Genomic DNA, 19,602 nt, shown 5'->3' on the forward strand with positions numbered 1-19,602 from the left:
TCCTTATTGCCCCTCTGACAGTTTGGCTGCCCCTCACCTGTCATCCTGCCCGGGCATCCTGTTTGTTATTCACATTTCTGCCCAGATCCCAGTCTCTGTGTTTGGCTGCAGCCAGATCATCTGACCCTCACCCCAGCTATGGAGATTGCCTAGTCTGGCTCTTAAATGTGGGACAACACTTTGGTCCCTGAGAGGGGTGTCCTCTAGAGCACGGGTCCTTTGGTTTCCAAGTTCGCTACATTTTATAATGTCTCTGAACTGGTTAGACTGTGACAGTGTTTGCTTAGAGTGAGATAGACTGTGTGTCAAAATTTTTTTGTGAGTTTTGGGGATGACACATTTTTATTATTTGCTGTATGTTGTATCAAGAATTACCAGCATATGCTAGAGAAAACAGGCTGTTTTATAGTTTAGTCACAAGCGAAATGACAGCTAAGCTAATTACCTACTTTATTCTTGAATATTTCCAATCACTGTTTTTTATTTAAATCTGGTTTCTTGCTTAAATTTTTTTTTATTCTAATAGAAGTCCAGTTTGCGCTTAGTGGAAAACAAAGGCTATTTACATGTGTTCCATGTGCTATGACCTCTGAAAGCATTTAAAGTTGTATTCACTTTTTTCTTCTGAATAAATTTGACTTCATTCTTTTCTGATGGCTTTTTTCATGCTTCATTTTTTAAAATTGTCGTAAGGATTTCTGCATTTCCTGGAAGTCTACAACCCTGAACTGTTTGACCAGTGTGTGAAAGGAATCAGAGACAGTTGTTTCTCTCTGTGTAGTTAGGTCTTCAGGGTCTTCTGAGTAATTCAGTTGAGTACTGCACCTACTTTTTAGATAACTGTATCGTGTCCCCAGATGCTCAGCCGGTCTTCTGGGCTTCCCTTCACCTCGTTTCCCAGCTCACGTCTGTGTGGCCAGTATTCTCTGCGCATTTGTAGTTCTTTGTGCCCAGTTGTAATTTTAGCTTGTTGCCACTTGAGGGCATGTGAGGTTCTTGTGATAAATCTGAGAGACCGAATTGAGGGTTTTGCCGCAGAATTGCCACATGTTGCCTAAACGCAGGGCAGTGTGGGCACGGAGTGGGCTGGTGTAGCCCTTAGGTGAGTGGTCATTTGTTACTCTAATAAGATGAGGAGGAGAAGGCGCTCTCCACCCTTAGTGAGTAATGTAGTTCGCCATCACTGTGGTCACAGTGAAAAGAAATTTGCATCCCAATCGTGGTTCTGTGTTTTGTAGAAACCACCTTAGTTTCACATTGCTGTAGGTTGAGAAGGTACAACCAGAATTACTATTTATGAAAGGGTCTTTTAGTCTTAACATTCCAGTTGAATGGAAGATTTGGCCTCATTTAAAACTGTATTTATTTTATTTTATGTATTTATTTTTATTCATTTCTTTCTTGCTATGTACAGTTTTTAATTTTTTGGAGATGAGGTCTTGCTCTGTTGCTCGGGCTGAAGTGCAATGGTACAGTCATAGCTAACTATAACCTCAAACTCCTGGGCTCAAGTGATCCTCCTGCCTCAGTCTCCTGAGTAACTGGGAATATAGGCACATGCCACTGTGCCCAGTGAATTTTTAAATTTTTTAAAAAATAGAAATGGGGTCTTGCTATGTTACCTGTATTGGCAAAACTGTATCAATAACTGCTAAAGAAGGTTCCTCATAGGATATTGTAGGATTTAATTATTCTTTAATGATCTGTTGACTTGGAGGTGAACTTGTTTTCCTTTCTAAATTTTATAGCAGTGAAGTGACACACCTGTGCCCAGCCTAATTCTAGGATTTTTCTCCTGACACACCCAAGACTATTGGAAGAGTCTTACTTCCCATGCTGTCATCAGTCAGGCTGTGCCTCAGCTTGCCTTTCAAACTGCAGATTCTATGGATAACTAGAGGGAAACAAAGTGACAAATACTCCAGGAATTAAAAAAAAACTGGAAACTAGCAATGTAGTTCAGCTGTCACTTCTTTCATGGACTAAATGAGCACAGCTCCCATTACCCCTGCCTCTGATTTTCAATGTATGTTTTATCTTAATATATCGATTAGATAGTTAAACTAGACATAGTGTCATTTCTCTGAATGTTAAAACTTTGAGTATATGTGTTAACATTATTTAACAAACTTTTTCTACCTTTTTTTGGTGGATTTTTTAAATACCAGAAACTAGGTTTTATTTTTCTTACTGGGAAAGGAGCAGGTTTGGCTTCACCCTGGACCTTCTCACATGCTCAGAAGCACTGTCCTGAGCCATGTGTTAGGAGGTGGTTGAGAGGCTGCAGTGAGTCCTGTAGCCTGAAGGTGGTTGGTGTGAGGATGTGCTGTGGGCATGGCCTTAGCTCATCTGTACAACTGCTGTGGAATGTCCTGGCCATGGTTGGAGTCCTGCAAGGCAGATTGTGCTTTGGCATCTCAACCGAAAGCACCATTTCACTCCAGCAGCCCTCCTCAGGATGGTACTTTCTAAGTTCCTGACTTCTAGATTTAGGTCCTCCATCCTAAACCCACATGACAGATTTGCAGGATTAATTCTGGAAACAAAGGTAGGTTTTATAGACTTTGTGGTATCTTACAGCTTGGATCGTGTGGTGGATTTCTTGGAATGTTAACACCTCTTTATCTCTTTGTTTCTTGATGTTGTAGTTACCGGAAAAACTCATAAGCAAATACAACTGGATCAAGCAATGGAAACTTGGACTGAAATTTGATGGGAAGAACGAGGACCTGGTTGATAAAATTAAAGAGTCCCTTACTCTGCTGAGGAAGAAGGTTTGGAACCTGTAGTGTCCTGTCTGATAAGGGTGAAGCTCTCGTTCCTGCTTGCCCCAGAAGACCAGTTTTTAGTCTTCACTCAGTGGATTTTCAAATGCTCTTGGCTGATTTTTAGGCAAAATGGTTTTAAATGAACTCAAACTTTTCCCATGAGGGCTTTGGTAAAATGGGAAGTACCAACTTTATATATTCTTAGAGCAGATGCCATGTACTAGGGTATCAAATAATGAAGTGTTTTAACTTTCTTAAAAGGAAACCTTAACAAATATAGTCTTTGTTCCAAGTCATATTTATGTTTCAAGAATATCATTTGGTTCCTATTTCTTATACTAATATCATTAGTAATTCACATTTATTCTTTCCAATTACGTTCATGTTTTAAGATTCTGCCCATATTTATCAGACTTATTTTCTTTCTCAGTGATTTTCCAGTTAGTAGATTTAGTAACTTGTCTTTAGAAAACTGTCCTGAGAGTTTTTCTGAAACAGAATTGTAGGGAGAACTTGGTCTTCTGATTCCTATTGATTTGGTCTTTAAAATTCTACCTTTCTGTGGCTTTCCACTGTCTCCTCTGGGTTGGATGTCCTGCCTGCACACTGGCTTACATGACCCCTAGCTTGCCTGCATTGAGCAGCTTGGAGCTCTTCTGACCAAGAACCCTGATTGAGGGCCTGTCACTTGCGCCAGGGTGTCAGTGGAGGGTGGTCACATAGAGAGGGGGTCAAACATGGACTTTTCAAGGTCCTTCCTAGCATGTTTCAAGCAGTGATTTCTTTACTCACATATGGTCTGCTGCTCCCATTAGACTTTCAGCTCCACGAGAGACTGTCCTGTGCATTCCTTGACACCCTGTGCCTAGCAGCAGGACTGGCACGTAATAGGTGTTCATTTAGTGCTTTATTGAGTTAGTGAACTGAGGGCCCTGACTTCTTGGAACCTAGTTTTTGCTTAGAAAGATAAGAAATGTTTACTGGAAAATATGAAAATATACTGTCAAAGAAAGTCCAGTAGTTTTATCTTTCTTCTACTATAAAGAAATGGGAGCCAGAGAAGGGAAGAGGGAAATACCATTCTTGTTACCTGTTGGACTAGAACGCAGGATTTTGTGTTCCTCGGTCCTTGGGTTAGTGGAAGGTTGAGGGCAGGGCTCTAGCCCTGTGGGAGTGAACGAGAGGGCCCTTCAGCGCAACCACAGGTCATAATTTCGTTTTCATTTTTTTAAGGTCTTGTGAAATTGCTATTTCTGCTTTATTAGGTGTTTCTACTATAATTAGACCCTCATTTTTGGGAATGCTTGAGTGGCGCCAATTTTCAATAAGATTAAAATTACTCACTAATAATCTGAGCCAGCATTCCTAACACTTCTATGCCAGGCTCCAGACTAAAATTTCATGTGTTACTTCATTCTCACGACTATGAAGGTGGTGTTGCTGTGGTCATTCCTGTTTTTTAGATGAGGAAACTGAGGCCAGAAGCTCAGTTAAATGCCCTGCAAAAGCCACCAGCTGCTCTGTGGTGAAGCCTTGATTCCATCCCGACTGACTCTAGAGCCATGTCCATGATTGGTAACTTGGTCTAGTTTGGAAAATATGAGATATAGACAAACATGTACCAGCCTTCAGCCCAAATATTAGAGGGAATTCTATGCAGTCATTACCATTAAAATTCACTCTTGGATTTAAAATCCATAATGGTGTTTGAGAGGGGCACTAGTTATTGTTTATTCATAAGGAATGGTATTTATGTTGGCATCTCTTATTCTCACTCACTGTAACTTAAAAACACATAAATTTATAGGTTTTCTTTTTTAAAGAGTTTGCCTGTATTCACTGAATACCTAACACATGACTTGATTCTTAATCCGGAGTCAGTAAGAGTTTCCTGAATGGATTTATTCATTTGAAGTTCATACATATTTTTGAGGTTAGAGGGATAAGTTTAGTAAATTGTTATTCAGGAGCCCCTAGGCTCTTCCTTGCCTCTCTTCCATTTTGGAGGGTTGGCTTTGTGTTTCTGGGTGCTAACCCTCCTGTAAGCCCCTTGTAATTGTAGCTGCCCTTCACAGCTTAACACAGGCTTCATACACGTGTGTTAGCTCTTCTGTAAGTGTCTGTGATTGGCTGGTTCAATCTCATTGCCTGGGAGGTTAAGGGAGTAAAAATTTCCACAGCCTCAGTGCTTCTTACTACATTGTATTTTTCTTTCAAATTAATGGGAGAAAAAGCTGAATAAGGAGTTTGTGTGCTTTAAAGTGTACCATTTTTTGATCTGGAAACCTGAATATTGTGAGCATTGGTAAGTGACCCATGAAAAATAATTTTGTGCTCATAGTATGGTACTATACCAGGGATTTTTAGAACAAAAATTCTAATTATTACTTAACTTTCTTATTGTAGTGGGCAGGCTTGGCTGAAATGAGAACTGCTGAAGCAAGACAGATAGCTTGTGATGAACTATTCACAAACGAGGAGGAGGAATATAGCCTCTATGAAGCTGTAAAATTTCTAATGCTAAACAGAGCCATTGAACTATATAATGATAAAGAGAAAGGAAAGGAAGTACCGTTTTTCTCTGTGCTTCTGTTTGCTCGGGACACATCGAATGACCCGGGACAGCTTCTGAGGAACCACCTCAACCAGGTGGGACACACTGGTGGTCTTGAACAGGTAAGTTATGCTTTTGAGCATGTATTACCCCAAAATAAAGCAGCTTTACCAATCAAACTTGATGTCATAGTTTTTGTAGGTTAGAAATTCAGGGGCAGCTTAGTTGGATGGTTCTGGCCCAGGATCTCATGCAGTTGTATGTTCAGGGCTGCAGTCATCTGAAGGCTTGGCTGGAGCTGGAAGATCTGCTTCCAATGTTGTTCACTCATGTGGCTGTGGGCAGGAGGCTTCAGTTCCTTACTGGTAGGTAGTAGGAGGGTTCAATTCCTCACACATAGGCCTTCACAGGGCTGCTTGAGTGTACTTACAACATGGCAGCTGACTTCTCAGAGTGATCTAAGCAGAGAGCAAGAAAGAAGCCAAAATGCCTTTTGTGACCTAATCTGGGATATCACACACTGTTACTGTTTTCTACTTTTTAGAAACAAGTTACTTAATGCATTCCACTCTCAGGAGGGGAATTTGGCTCCACCTTTTGGAGTGAGGAGTAGCAAAGAATTGTGGACGTACTTTACAGTCACCACCATTATCTCCACCTGGGCTTTATTCTTCAGAGGGGTGGATGGGATTAGTACTCTTGGCTCTGGGAGGCTACAAATAAATGAAGTACTTGGAAGAGCCGTTCGAAGGATCTTGTTTAATCTTGACAACTGTAACTGCATTAAAAAGAGAAATGGAGTCACCTTAGCCAGTAGAGTTCAACCTGCTCTTGGATCTTTTACAGATAAGTTAAGTGTGGAGTTTTACACAGAAACCCAGTGCAGTACTATCTCTAAGCCAGTATAGTTGAGTCACCACACCTTGTGCTATCTTTGATGTGTTCATTTTCCTAAAAAGTCTTAATGAGGTTTTTTTTAGTGGAATAGTCAACCACTAAAGTAGCATTAAGGCTGTTCATCGAAGTGCCACCCTCCTACTTACATAATTGACTCTTGTACCAGCTTTTTTCTAAAAAGGACCAAGTGCCAGGACAGATACTGCAAGGATTAGAGAGCTGAGTTAGGTTCCATTCTGAGCTGTCCTGGAGTGTGAAGCTCTTCTTCTTATTGCCAAGTATGTAGGAAGGAGTGTAGACTGATGGTCACTGCTGGGTCAGGCAGGGCTGATGATAGTTACTTTCAAAAGTTATCTGTACTCATAATGTGGGTTACTTATGTCTCCTGAACCATAGCAAGTACTTTGCAGTCAAAAGGCTTATAGAGGATGGTTTGCATATTAGACTAAAGTTAGTCTTTTCCGAGACCCTATAAGGTCTGCTGTGATGGTAAGTTCATTCTTTTTTTTTTTTTTTTAAATAAGATATTTTCAATTTCTTTTTTGAAGTATATATACCATAAAGTTCATTCTTTTAAAGTTTTGCAGCCATCACTACAGTCTAATTTTAGAGCATTTTGTCAAAAGAAACCCCATGCCCATTAGTAACCACTTTCTCTTCTAACCTTAGGCAGCCACTAATCTACTTTCTGTCTCAATGGGTTTGCCTATTCTGGACATTTCATATGAATGGAATCATATAATATGTGGTCTTTTGTTTATGGCTCTTTGATTTAGCATAATGTTTTTAAGATTTCATCCACATTGTACCATGTATTAGTACTTCATTCCTTTTTACTGATAAGTAATATCCCATTGTATGGATGGATCACATTTCATTCATCTGTTCAATAGTTTGATGGGTATTTGGATTGTTTCTACTTTTTAGTTCTGTAAATAACCCTGCTATGAACATTCATGTATAATTTTTTTATGTGAACATACGTTTTTAGTTCTCTTGGGTATACACCGAGAAGTGGAATTGCTGGGTCATATGGTAATTCTTTAACATTTTGAGGAACTGCTAGACTGTTTGCAAAGCAGCTGTACCATTTTACATTCCCACCAGCAGTATATCAGTGTCCTGTTTCACCATATCTTCACCAACACTTCTGACTTTTTTTTATTGGGGTGAAGTTCATGTAATATTGACCATTTTAAAGTGTACATCTCATTGACATTTAGTACACTGCCAGTGACCACCACCTATATGAAGTTCTAAAACATGTCACCCCCAAAGAAAATCCTGTGCTCATGAAGCAGCCACTCCCCGTTATCATCTTACTGGTTATAGTCATTCTAGTGGGTGTGAGGCACTATCTCATTGTAGTTGGATTTGGATTTCTCTGATGACTCACAATGTTGAGCATCTTTCCATGGTCAGTTCTTGGTCAGTTGTATATCTTCTTTGGAGAAAGGTGTATGTTCAGATCCTTTGCCTAATTTTTAAGATGGTTATTTGGTTTTTTGTTACGTTAATTGTTGTAAGAGTTCTTTATTCTGGATACAGGACCCTTATCAGACATATGATCCATTCTTTGTTCTGCCTTTTTTTTTTTTTAGTAGAAAAGGATGGGGGCTGGGCCCAAAGCAGGAGGGAAAAAGGTTGTGGCTTCACCATTGCTGTGCACTGTGGGATAATGGGTGGAACATGGTGTTAAGCCACATCTTTCAGTGTGATCTTCCTCAGAATACCCGTTTGTTCTTCTTCCCAGGTTGAAATGTTCCTTCTTGCCTATGCTGTGCGCCACACCATCCAGGTGTACCGGCTCTCCAAGTACAACACGGAAGAATTCATCACAGTCTACCCCACCGACCCACCCAAGGACTGGCCAGTGGTAACGCTCATTGCCGAGGACGATCGGCACTATAACATCCCCGTCAGAGTGTGTGAGGAGACCAGTCTATGACAGACGCATGCTCCTGACAGCCTGGCGACGTGGCGAAGATGCACAGGTGGCTCCTGGGCTTGGGCTGCAGGCTTGGGGGTCTCTTAAGAACAATCACTGAGAAGAACCCTTGGGCCCCTGGGAGCCAAGTTGGACAGGATGTCCTGAAGACTAGCTTTTGATAAGAGAAATTAACCAAGTCTTTCCCCTCATCTATGATGCAGTATATTTCAGTGGGGGCCTTCTGAGCACACCTGTTCGATGGTGCAAACCATATCTTCTCCAGAAGGCAAATACTTTTGTGTCAGAGGAAACTCAGTTTTGGAGAGGAATATGTTCTTTATATCTCAAATCAAAACTCTCTCTAATGGTAAACTGGCTTCTCATTTTTTTAAGACAGTATTTTTTTTTCTTCTCTAGTAGTAATGGGTTTCTATAGATCTCCCTATACAGTCTGCTTTAACTCAGGACCTTGAGGTTATGAGACTGACGTGCTGCCCACTGCACTAAGGGGGCCTCTAACAGTCTGCTGGGTATAATTCTGGGATGGATCTGTTACTGGCATAGTCATGACAACCTCTGGTAATCTTATCTTCTCTTTCTTATGAAGGGAAGAGCAATGGTTTGGACTTGCATCTTAATTAAGCCTATTTTAGGCAGATTGTTTTGCAGTAGATTAAGAATCGGGTCCCAAAGTGGGTTATTTCAAGGCATTTTTGAAGACTGGAGGAGCCATAGGAGGGAGTAGTGAGGGAACCTAGAACTTCTTGCTCCTTGTGACTATGACAGGTGTCTGATACCTCCAGCACACTGGAGTCTGGGGCTTGGTGCAGATGGTGCCCCATCAGTGTGGACAGACACTACTTGCCTTTGTGGTTTAGTGTTGGAAACTTTAATTACTCTGCAGTTCCATAGATTCACGATTTTATAGCCAGACAGTTTGTATCCACCTATTTTCAGAGGAGGGACCCAAGGCCAAATTACTTTGAGGTAGAGCTTAGCTGGAGCTGAGTTTTCCTGTGCTCTTTTCATGCTGTATTGAAGGGTGTGCCCATTGCCAGATCTGTGTAACCCATCTGGGGCAGGGGTTGAGTGACAGCAAACCATCTTAAAATTTTTCATGAGTATTTAAGCAGAAGCATGTAGGAATATGAGTACAAAAGTGTGGCTGAGCCACGTATGCCCTTGATTGGTTTTGGGAAGCCTGAGGGAGGCAGCCTTCCTGGCTACGAGCCATCGCCTGCCCAGTCAGGCTAAGGGTGGTAGATGGGGTGGTGAAGGGGCAGCTCTGCTGAGCATGGTCTGCTTTATGGCCTGAATTGTCCTCAAGGGGTGTGGACTGCAGATGGTGTTCACACAAACCGGAGACATCACTGTTTAGGATTATACTGGCAGCCTCTGAATTGGCTCGACGTTCGTGGAGGTGGTGTTTCCCTGAAGTACTGAGCTTTGTTTTATAATAATTAAAATCTTTATTTGGTCCAATTTAATATAGTTTAGAAGCTATCTTTTTTTTTTTTTGAGGCAAACCTTTTTTGAAAATGTAAATTTTGTTTTTAATTAAAAATCTTAGTTAAGAAAACTCAGGATGCACAAAACTATTCAGACTGTTACTTTAGCTTTCTCCCATTACCTCATCAGTAATATTCACCACATTTTGCTAAATGTTTATTGATTAGAGTGTCAGAATCAAATTCTGCTCTAAATGTGTGTGAATACATTGGAGAGGCTTCGTGTTTTTCACTGTGAAATGCAATTGTGCCTTGAATAAGAAGGTACCTAGAAGCCAAATTAAAGTAACAATGACTTCTTATTGGCTTTGATTTTTCATTGTAGTATATGGGATTTTACAGCAGGAAATGCTTACCATTCATTTCTGATATTTTTTAAAGCACAACTCGAAACATTCAGATTGTACATACATAGCAGTAGGGATCTGTGCCCTTCAGGTACATTGAATCTGACCATTAGTTCATATATGTCATCGAATTTTAAGAATACTCATGTTAATAATAGTCATCTATCCTTGCATTTTGAAAATGTTCTTATCTTTGTGAACTTGAATTGGATTTCTGGGCAAAAGAATGTGTTTCTTTTATGTGGCTTTCTGTCTGAAGGCCTTGTCAGAATCTGTCGGGCTCTTGTTTAGGTTTAGTGGGATCATGGCGTTAGAGAAGCAAAGCTTTCAAAGATACAGTACTTCAGGAAATAGAAATGATTGACCAACTTTAAAAATAAATATGCAGCTTCAGTTGCCCAGAATCTGAGTTCCATTTCTCATTCTTGGTCTTGAGCTGGTCAGGTGACATCAGCAGATTAGAAGTTGAATGGAGATTAAATGGATTCAGGAGGATGTTCCACTTAGAGCAGTCTTCAAAATGATAAGGTGTTCTAGAAGAAAGAAATATAGTAGGAACTAGACTATGCCTAAGTTTCTATCCCAGAGTTTCTTGCAAGAGTTTAGGAGTTTTGGACCTTGGGTATTGGCAGAAAAGTTATCTCCATCTTTTGCAAGCATGACTTTTATACCTGTGAGCTCATTTAAGGTGCATTTAAACCTGAAATAATTTCCCTGTGTTATGCTTCATGGAATTAACATTACTTTTCCAGAACATTTTCAGATTCCCCTCCTTACATCCTGAGCTGCTTCTGCGTATACATCTGTTGATTTTACCCATGCAGGAGGAACAATGATAGTCACATTAGAGAACAAGAAACCAGTAATACATGGTCTCTAACTGATGATTTGGGCCTGGATTTGATTGAAAGTGTTTGCAGTTCCTCTTCCTTAGAATACAGAGTGGATGAAAATGTTTTCAATGCACAGAACAGGATGAATCCTTTTTTCTTTATATAGTGACTTACACTTTTGTTCCTCTATTATATATTCAGTTAGTGTCTGATAAGATTTTCTTTGCTGAAGGATAACAGACATTGCTTTGGTATGTTTTATTTTTTTCCCTCCACTTTTGGAGCTTATGAGGTAAAAATCTCAAGCCACATGAATTGTTAACACCTCTGTTGGGAAAAGCCTTTGTGAGTTTTTATGTACTAGGTCTTTGTTTTTGTTATTCATCCTGTGTTGTTATTCATCGTGTCCTCCTTCTTTTCCCAATGTGCTGTTTTACCTGAGAGTTAGTCTACTTTCTGAAGATCTTTTAGAGAGAGGCTCTGGAGTGCTGAATCACCTTTAATGATACAGCACTCCTGCCATCTCGGCATCTACGTAGGACTTCCATAGACTTCCTGAATGTGTCTTCTTCAGACGCTAAAGTACAGTTGGATCATTTTCTTATCTCTTTTTCTTAAGCAGTACTTTGCAGGTACTCCCCTTTGAAAGCCAGAAGCATAAACCCTTGGGGAATCTAACTTGTAGACATGCAGAAAAAGAACTGCCTTTATGTGAGATCTGTGAGTACTTAAAAAGAAAGCCCTCAGTGTGTGTGAAGTGTATGAGAAATAAATAGAATTCCCAAATAGTTTAGCAAAGGCAGGGCACAATATCAAATAATTTAAAAGTGGTCCAAGGAACTGTAAGAAGAAGGAACTCATTCTAGAATAAATGTTAAAATGCCATTCAAGAACAAAACCACAGATGCCAGGCAAACCTCCTGTGCTTAAATTATAGAAGAATAAAAATCTGAATGAATGGAAAGCCTTACGTGTATACAGTTTACAAATTCCTATTTCTAAAATTTAAGTCCCTTATTTAACAGAAGTATATATTTTAATGCTTAACTGTCTTGGGAAACCTGATTTGTGACATCATCTAAGAGGATGGAAAGACCAGGGAGCCAGTGCCACGTTGAACAGAACAGTGGTTTAGTGAATGTGTGAGGAAAGACACGGGCAACTGATTACTAATGTTTTTGTAATTCAGTTTATAACTTGGAGCCATGAAAAGCAACAAAACTAAACTGTTTTGACAGGCTTTTCCTGTAAGTCACTAGCAGTAGGTGTGAGGTGGGCTTGCTCATGACCAGAAGGGGTGCGTCTGTGTGTGTGCACATGCATGTGTGTGCATGCATGTTGGTCTGCAGTCACAGCATACCTTTATGTGCATGTGTCCTCGCAGCTTGGAACTCAGCAGTATTCTGGGAGGGTGGAGGTGAACTGTCCCATGTATTGTATTATATATTTTTTGAGATGGAGACTTGCTCTGTTGCCCAGGCTGGAGTGCAGTGGTGCGATCTCAGCTCACTGCAACTTTTGCCTCCTGGTTCAAGCAATTCTCCTGCCTCAGCCTCCCGAATAGCTGGGATTACAGGCATGCACCACCACTCCCAGCTAATTTTTGTATTTTTAGTAGAGATGGGGTTTCACCATGTTAGCCAGGCTGGTGCTGAGCTCCTGGCCTCAGGTGATCCACCTTCTTTGGCCTCCCAAAGTGCTGAGATTACAGGCGTGAGCTACCGTGTCTGGCCCCATGTATTGTATTTTTTTCAGGGTATATTGAAATCTACTACCGGGAATGGTGGAATGGGTTTTGGTATGTATAATGGAAATACATAGAGTGGTTATTAAGTCTAGAAACACATACATTAATTGTATTAAAATGTTATATCAATACATCATTTATGATGTGTATCTGGTCCCAGATCTCATGGCCACCAGTTTGTTTAAGCATTTTGAATGCTTTTTAATAGCATTCAGTAGCATTAATGGAGGAGGACACTGTGTTTTCTCAGTTAATCTCATTGATTTGTTTGGTATAAGTTTGGGTCAGAAATGAAACTGCCATAACATGGATCAGTACAAGGAAGGGACACAGGGCTTAAAATGTCCACAGTCTTGGCAGTGGACTTGGCAGTTCTCCCAGTAAGCAGAAATACTTGAGCTTAATTCTGAACTTCAAAATAATATTTTATACTTAATTTTAGGAGCTTTCATTTACAGATTGAAAAATGCCTTGACTGTATTCACATAAATGGTGCTCAAACCTTGTACCCCTTATAAGAACCGCAGCAGTCCACAGTAATGTTGGTTACTTCTGAGTATTTTGATAAAGGAACAAAGTCAAAATGAATGTATTTAATAAGCTTCTTTCTCATTTCCATTGTTTTTATAAAAATATTTTGGTATTGTTGCCTGCATTTTAGCCACTACTAACTTTTTGTATTATGAATTCGGAGAGGATAACAAGCCAACTTTAGACCTTCTGCCAGGGGCAATGGTGTTTTTCTTCCATGGGTAAGCCATTGTGAATGGAGGCCAGCGGGGCAGCACACTGTGTGAACCTGGCAGCGCTCATCTTGGCTTATTTAGCAGTCCCTCTGTTTACACCGTAAGATGTTCAGCATGGGTCCAAAATTCCGCCTGCTCTGAAAAACATGCCCCCGAGGCTCTGGGCAGTTTGGGGCCTTGGTTTCCACCTGCAGATGCGGTCAGATGCCTGGCTTCTGGGGCCAGAGTTTCCTCTGTTACTTGTTGAGTCTCTTGTCTTCCCTGTCAGAAGCTGAACCGACCTGGGGGCTTTGCTGTTGATCCACTTTAGCAAACCTTGCTGCAGAGGACTGTAAAAACAAATAACTAAAAATAAACTTAGAAAATACAACTCAGAAGCCTGGCTGTGTTGCTGTGGTCAAATGCTTGCCTTTGAGGACTTTGGCAGATTGTGCTACTGCATTGGGCTTTAACTTTCTGGCACCCGCAAGGCAGACCTATGATGTCCACATGGCTGACTCTTGACCCCTGGCCATTGTGAGCAGAGGAATCAAGGGTTTAGTGAGGTAGTATTGGGCAGTGCAGAAGAGTTAGATGAGATGAAGCAGTTAGCACAGTGCTTAACCATACTAAGTGCCCCCAACCCTGCCAACCAAATTAGGTGCATAGTTACCAGCTTGGGTCTGAATTCAACAGCATTCCCACTGCCCACTGAAAGGGTGGACTTGGACAGTTCCTGAACCTCCCTAAATCTGTTTCTTCATCTTTACCACACACGGTCTGTCTCAGTGGTGGTGTGGATTAAGTGAGGTGCTAGCACTTATTAGGGGAAGATCCCCCAGACCTGCAAAGCAGGGCCGCTGCCGCAATTCTGACCCAGTCTTGCTGTGTGTTTGCCACAAAGAGGTGTGGTGTGTGCGAGACATTTCTTTATGAACCATTTACACTGCTGGAAATGTACCCAGCAATGTGATAGCAAGAACTTTAACAAATTGCTAATGAATCAGACTCGCATTGGAAGAAGTTAATCATCTGAAGATCGGGGAAGACTGGACTTTCAGAGGTATCTTGGAGCTAGAGAATGAAGTTTGAGTCAGCCGAGCTCTGCCTTCCTGTTTGTCGAAGAACTGGAGTCGGGAGTCTTGCAAAATGGAGCTGGGCTTCTGAAGAACCCATTGGGTAGGTACTGGGCATCCATTAGACAGCAGTGCTACGTTGGTCATGTGTAGCAGAAAGACCTCCCCACTGTGAACAGTAAACCACTTTCCTCCTCCTCTGGCCCATTCATTTGGATTGATACACTTCTTCAGTGTCAGAAATGCACTCTCTCCCTCTACCTCTCTGAATTACGGTGCTCTGCTCAACTTGGTGGCCAGTGGTTCTTGAATTTCCTTTTCCACCGCCTTCTCCCACTCAAGAAAGTAGAGAGAAAAACAGGGATGCAGGCTGTGGGTCTTATGGAAGCCCTTTACAACCATTAAATAAGGAACACCAGCTGCATTATGTGTGTTTAAAACGAGAGGTTGTTTATACAGTACTTTTCTATTGACCACTTCCATCTTGCCTGAAACCTGGGCATTCTTTCCGTAGCTTCTCTGAATTTTCTGTCCCACGTCCTCACCCCTACCCTTGCCTTTTGTCTGGGCTCGGTTCCCTGTTCATATTCTTTTCTGACATTAAACTCTTGCTAGTTGAGTGTGTGCTTGAAACGTCTTACCAAGTCGTTCTCTAAGTGGTACCATTGATGTACAGTCCCATTGGAGAGCACGTGTACGTTTCCTTAGGCCCTTCCAACACTGGCTTTATCAGACATTTTGATCTTTGCTGAGCTGATGGTTGGAAGTCTGATTTGCATTTCTTTACTTGAGAAAGGCTGAGCGTGTTTTCATTTGTATAAATCATTTTCAGGTCCTTTCCTGGGAGCCATCTGTTCATGTCTTTTATAACCACTTTTGAGTGTTCTATCTGAATTTCACAGAAATGAGATAGATGTAGAGTGGGAGCAGCAGGAAGGAACGGCGGACCAAGGAGTGTTAGGGATTCCATGTCAGGCCCTTTGGTTGCAAGTAACAAGAACTCAGAGTATTTTAGTTCAAAAAGGGTTTGGCCTTCTTTATGGACAAGAAGAGAGCACTGAAGACCAGACGGTCACGGGAGGGAGGGCTGTCGTGCTTGTGTCCTAGAGTTGCCATGTTCAGGGTAGGAATATGAGAATGCCTGCATCCATTCATCAAAGAGTGCTGACTCTGGGGCCAGGCATGGTTCCAAGCTTGGGGATGTAGGGGTGAGCTGGCCGAGGCACAGTCTTCCCAGCCCTTTCCATCCTCACCCCAGCCCTCCCCATCTGCACCTCCCGCTGTGCCCACCCTCCCCAGCCCTCCCTTCTGCAGCCCTCCCTTCTGCAGCCCTCCCCACCTTTCACAGACTCTTGTGTATTTGTCACTGGTGAGCAGAACTGGCATGACTCCAGGGATGGCATCACAAAGCAACTATTTTTGTTTAAGACATAATTCAGTCGGAGACCTTCTACCCCTGGTGAAAACTCAACTCAGGGCGACCCATCACCTTTTTGAGTGCTCTGGGGTAATAGCCTTTATAGTCCTCTTAGGTCGCCAAATGCTTTCCTAACTCAGAAATTGGAATATCGCATCTGTGTGAGTGAAAGCTGTGACAGTTGCTCACTGCCCTGTCTAGCCCCCCAGAGTTAGAACAGGAAGAGGGAGCCAAGACAGGGAGGGAGCAGAGATCTCAGCCCTCCATAGGAACTGTCCTAAGTCGGTCGCACTTCCTGAGCTTCCAGGGCTTCGTTCTCTTTCTCTCATGGGGTCCTTTCAGGAATCTTTGAGGCCCCCTCTGCCTCCCCACTTCTTGTCCCCGGCTCAGGGCCTTCCCATGTGCCTTGACCAAGGCAGCTCCTGGGATGTGCTAATGCTGTTGCCTCCTACCACCACTTCCTCCTTTGCAGCTCCTAGGAAGCCAGCGATAGCTCCATCTTCTTTCTGCTGAGCCCTGTCCACCCCGCTAGGTGGCCTTTTGGGGCAGGCCTTAAGATGATTCCAGGCAAGCTTGTTGATCTGAGGCCAGGGTCTGGGCCAAGGGAAATGACTTTTGGACCCCCTGCCGTGTCAAACTCGGGATTTGCCAGTCGGCCCCAGTGCTCTTCTATTAGATTTGATGGGTGAGTCAGACACCAGCCCACTGTCTCCAGGACCCCATTTCAAGCTTTGAGTATTGCAACCCCCTGCTTCAGAAGGAGTGGGACTCAGTGTCGCTCTCTGCAAAGAAACCATCTCTACAAAGTCTTTTCAAATATCTACTCTTGGTCCTTTTTTGCCCTCCTCATGGTGAGGGATGGCAGAGTCAGGGAGTTCAGACTCCTGCAGCAGGAGGCCGGGTGCCATCAGGAGTCCCCATTTTGTGTGGCCACCTTCTCTTTGGTGTGAGTGTCGTCCTCTCTGGCTGGGTTCTTATTTTCTACACGTAGCACAGGCGTAACCTGGTGCCCACCCGTGTTAAGTGTCAGACTGGTCCTGCAGCAGCCCAGTGCCTACAGTGAGGAAGGACCTGCCGGGCAAAGCAGGGGGCTCATCAGGCCAGGGTTTCTAGAACTGTATCCCGGGCTGCTGAGAAAGGGTGTGTGGGTTGCGTGATGCAGAATTCTAGGAGATGTCATTTCCATCATAGTCCAAGGAAACACTTGAGCCTGGTGGAGGGAGATGGTTCTGGAGGGAAGCTTCTGTAGCATCCAAGCCCCAGGTGGGCAGGAGCCCCTGAGCCGAGCTGTTGGGACTGAAGAGGAAAAGGAGGGAGTGGGAGTGAGATGCTAGGAGGCAGCGCTGATGGGACTGAGAGGAGTGGGACATGGAGTGGGTTTCTGGGTGGGTGCCTCTGTGACTCCTCTAGATGGGGGAGACTGGAGAAAGTGTAGAAGGGGTGAGGAAAGAGTGTGCAGGGATGGGCTGAAGGCCATGGCCCTTCTGGGACCCTGAGGAGATGTTGGGAGGTGACTGGATACACCCAGTGACTGGTCTGAAGATTGGGAACAAGTTAGGGCTGGAAAAACAGACTTGGGCATCACCGCTGTATTTGGAGCTGGAAATAGGCCCAGATTAGGGAACCTTGGCGCATGAGGACTGGATTCCCAGTGAAGGTGGAAGTGGGCCTGCCAGCCATTTATATACTTTTCTGAAGAGCATGGAATTAAATAGCATTGGGCAGGTTGGCATTGGGAGAAAGAGAAGAACCAGGCGAGGTTAGGACGTGGCCTTGCTGGCATGATGGAGGAAACGCTCTTTACCTCAGACCACACATGAACTGCAAGCATCTGCCCTGATGGTGCCAGGGGCAGTGGAGATACAGGCCGCTCTCCTCAGCCGTTTCCTTTAGACCAAGAGAACTTTTATCATGTAGCAGATGAAAGACCCGATGAGAATTTGAGATTTATAGTATAATGTAAAGTTCGGAAATAATGATTGCATTTGTTAATTCTATTTCTGTCTTTGGAATCAAGGGTTTCTGAACCTGAGATAAGCAGTTTTTTTTGTTTCATAAAAGCTCTAGTCATTTTTCTTTGTTGAAAGTGGACCACAGTAATGTTCTTGGATTTGTTGGCTGAAGCACTTCCATGTGGCTTAGAAGCTTTGCAGACACAGCACCCCCGCCTTCCTGAACTGCCATTGGCCACTGCAAATCCTGGTGGTACAGTAGATTAGAGCTGTGTAGAAAAGATCTTGTTCTAGAGGAGAGGAGGCTGATCCACAGGCATCTAGTCACTTGCCTGAATCACAGCTAATAAGCAGCAGACAGAATGAGGACTCACAGCGCCTGATTTACTTTTTCCTTTTGTTCGAAGCCCAGTGTATTGAACTTGGCAATCAGCATGGTATTTACTGTCTTACATTGTCCAGGTAAGAAACCTGGAGCTTGTTGGGAGCAGAATTACAAATATATATATTTTATACTGACTGCTGTAGTCAATTTGAATCAAAAACTACGCAAATATTTTATTTGTATTTTAGCGACGGGGTTTTGCTCTGTTGCTTAGGCTGGATTCCAACTCCTGTACCTGGAATTCCAATTATAGCCTTCCCTGCACCTAAGCATTGCCTTTAAGTGTCCAAAAAAAAAAAAAAAAAAAAAAAAAAACAAACAAAAAAAACTGAGAAGAAGGCATAGTTTTCTCCACGATTTTTGAGAAATTCTCCATGATTTTTCTCCTGAGCTAAGCAAGTGAGACTACAGAGGATAAAGAGGAAGGTATGGAAGGCAGAGATACCAGGGGGCAGGGCTTGGTGGGACTCCACTGGCGGTGGGGGGTCGTGGAGGAGGTTTCCAGGTGGGAGGTAAATGTGCCTGCTCTAGATGGAGATGTCAGGGGAAAGCATGGATTGGGGTGTAGATTTGCCCCTTGTGGTATTAACAGTACCACTCCCCACAGGGACAGTCAGTGATGCTGGGGCCAGCCCAGCTCTGCACTGTCTTTAAGGCAACCAGGAACTGAACACACCTGACCTGATAGCTAGGCCTGAGGACATGGCATAGCCCATGCACTGGGGCCAGGAGCACAGCTCTGAAGCCTTCAAAAACATGGTTGGTGTTTGAGGCAGTAAGAGAGAAGCACAGTGGAGGTAGGACTGAGCTCTGGGATTTTAACAAAAGGAGCAGTAAGGAAGGATATAGGCAATCCCAAGTGAGTCTGTAGGATGCCTAGAATCTTACTGACTACAGGTATGTAATGAAACACTTTCTACAATGTCTTATGAGGAGCTAAAAAAAGGTAGAGCCATCTTTCTTTGAGGTTAAAATGTGATGCTTTAAGAAAAGTGATGCTGGGCGGGCACGGAGGCTCACGCCTGTAATCCCAGCACTATAGGAGGCAGTGGTTGGTGGATCACGAGGTTAGGAGATCGAGACCACCCTGGCCAACAAGGTGAAACCCCGTCTCTACTAAAAATACAAAAATTAGCCGGATGTAGTGACGCATGCATGTAGTCTCAGCTACTTGGGAGGCTGAGGGAGGAGAATTGCTTGAACCCGGGAGGCAGAGGTTGCAATGAACCAAGATCACGCCCTTGTACTCCAGCCTGGCGACAAAGCAAGACTCCGTCTCAAAAAAAAAAAAAAAAAAAAGTGATAGAAGAGTAATGCTTTTCCCATAAAGACTAAGAAGAGTAAGAATCTCTTAGATGTGAGCAGGAGGATTGTTGGGCTCTGCCCTTCTCAGGCTCACTAAACATTTGCCTCATTTTGGCATTCCCATTTGAGAAGGTGTATAGAGAAGTTGGAGAGGGTTC

General features: G+C 42.9%; 1 protein-coding gene across 1 annotated transcript in view; it reads left to right on the forward strand.

The window, feature by feature from the left end:
- Positions 1–13,707, forward strand: part of OTULIN (OTU deubiquitinase with linear linkage specificity) — a 37,585-nt gene extending 23,878 nt beyond the window's left edge. The window contains exons 5-7 of the mRNA XM_025389086.1: positions 2,649–2,774; positions 5,175–5,444; positions 7,973–13,707. Coding sequence (XP_025244871.1) covers positions 2,649–2,774; positions 5,175–5,444; positions 7,973–8,167 — 591 coding nt within the window. The 3' untranslated portion in view covers positions 8,168–13,707. The remainder of the gene's footprint in view (positions 1–2,648; positions 2,775–5,174; positions 5,445–7,972) is intronic.
- The last annotated feature ends 5,895 nt before the right edge of the window (positions 13,708–19,602 follow it).

Source organism: Theropithecus gelada, chromosome 6 (genome assembly GCF_003255815.1).
Source record: "Theropithecus gelada isolate Dixy chromosome 6, Tgel_1.0, whole genome shotgun sequence".
Lineage (NCBI taxonomy): Eukaryota > Metazoa > Chordata > Mammalia > Primates > Cercopithecidae > Theropithecus > Theropithecus gelada.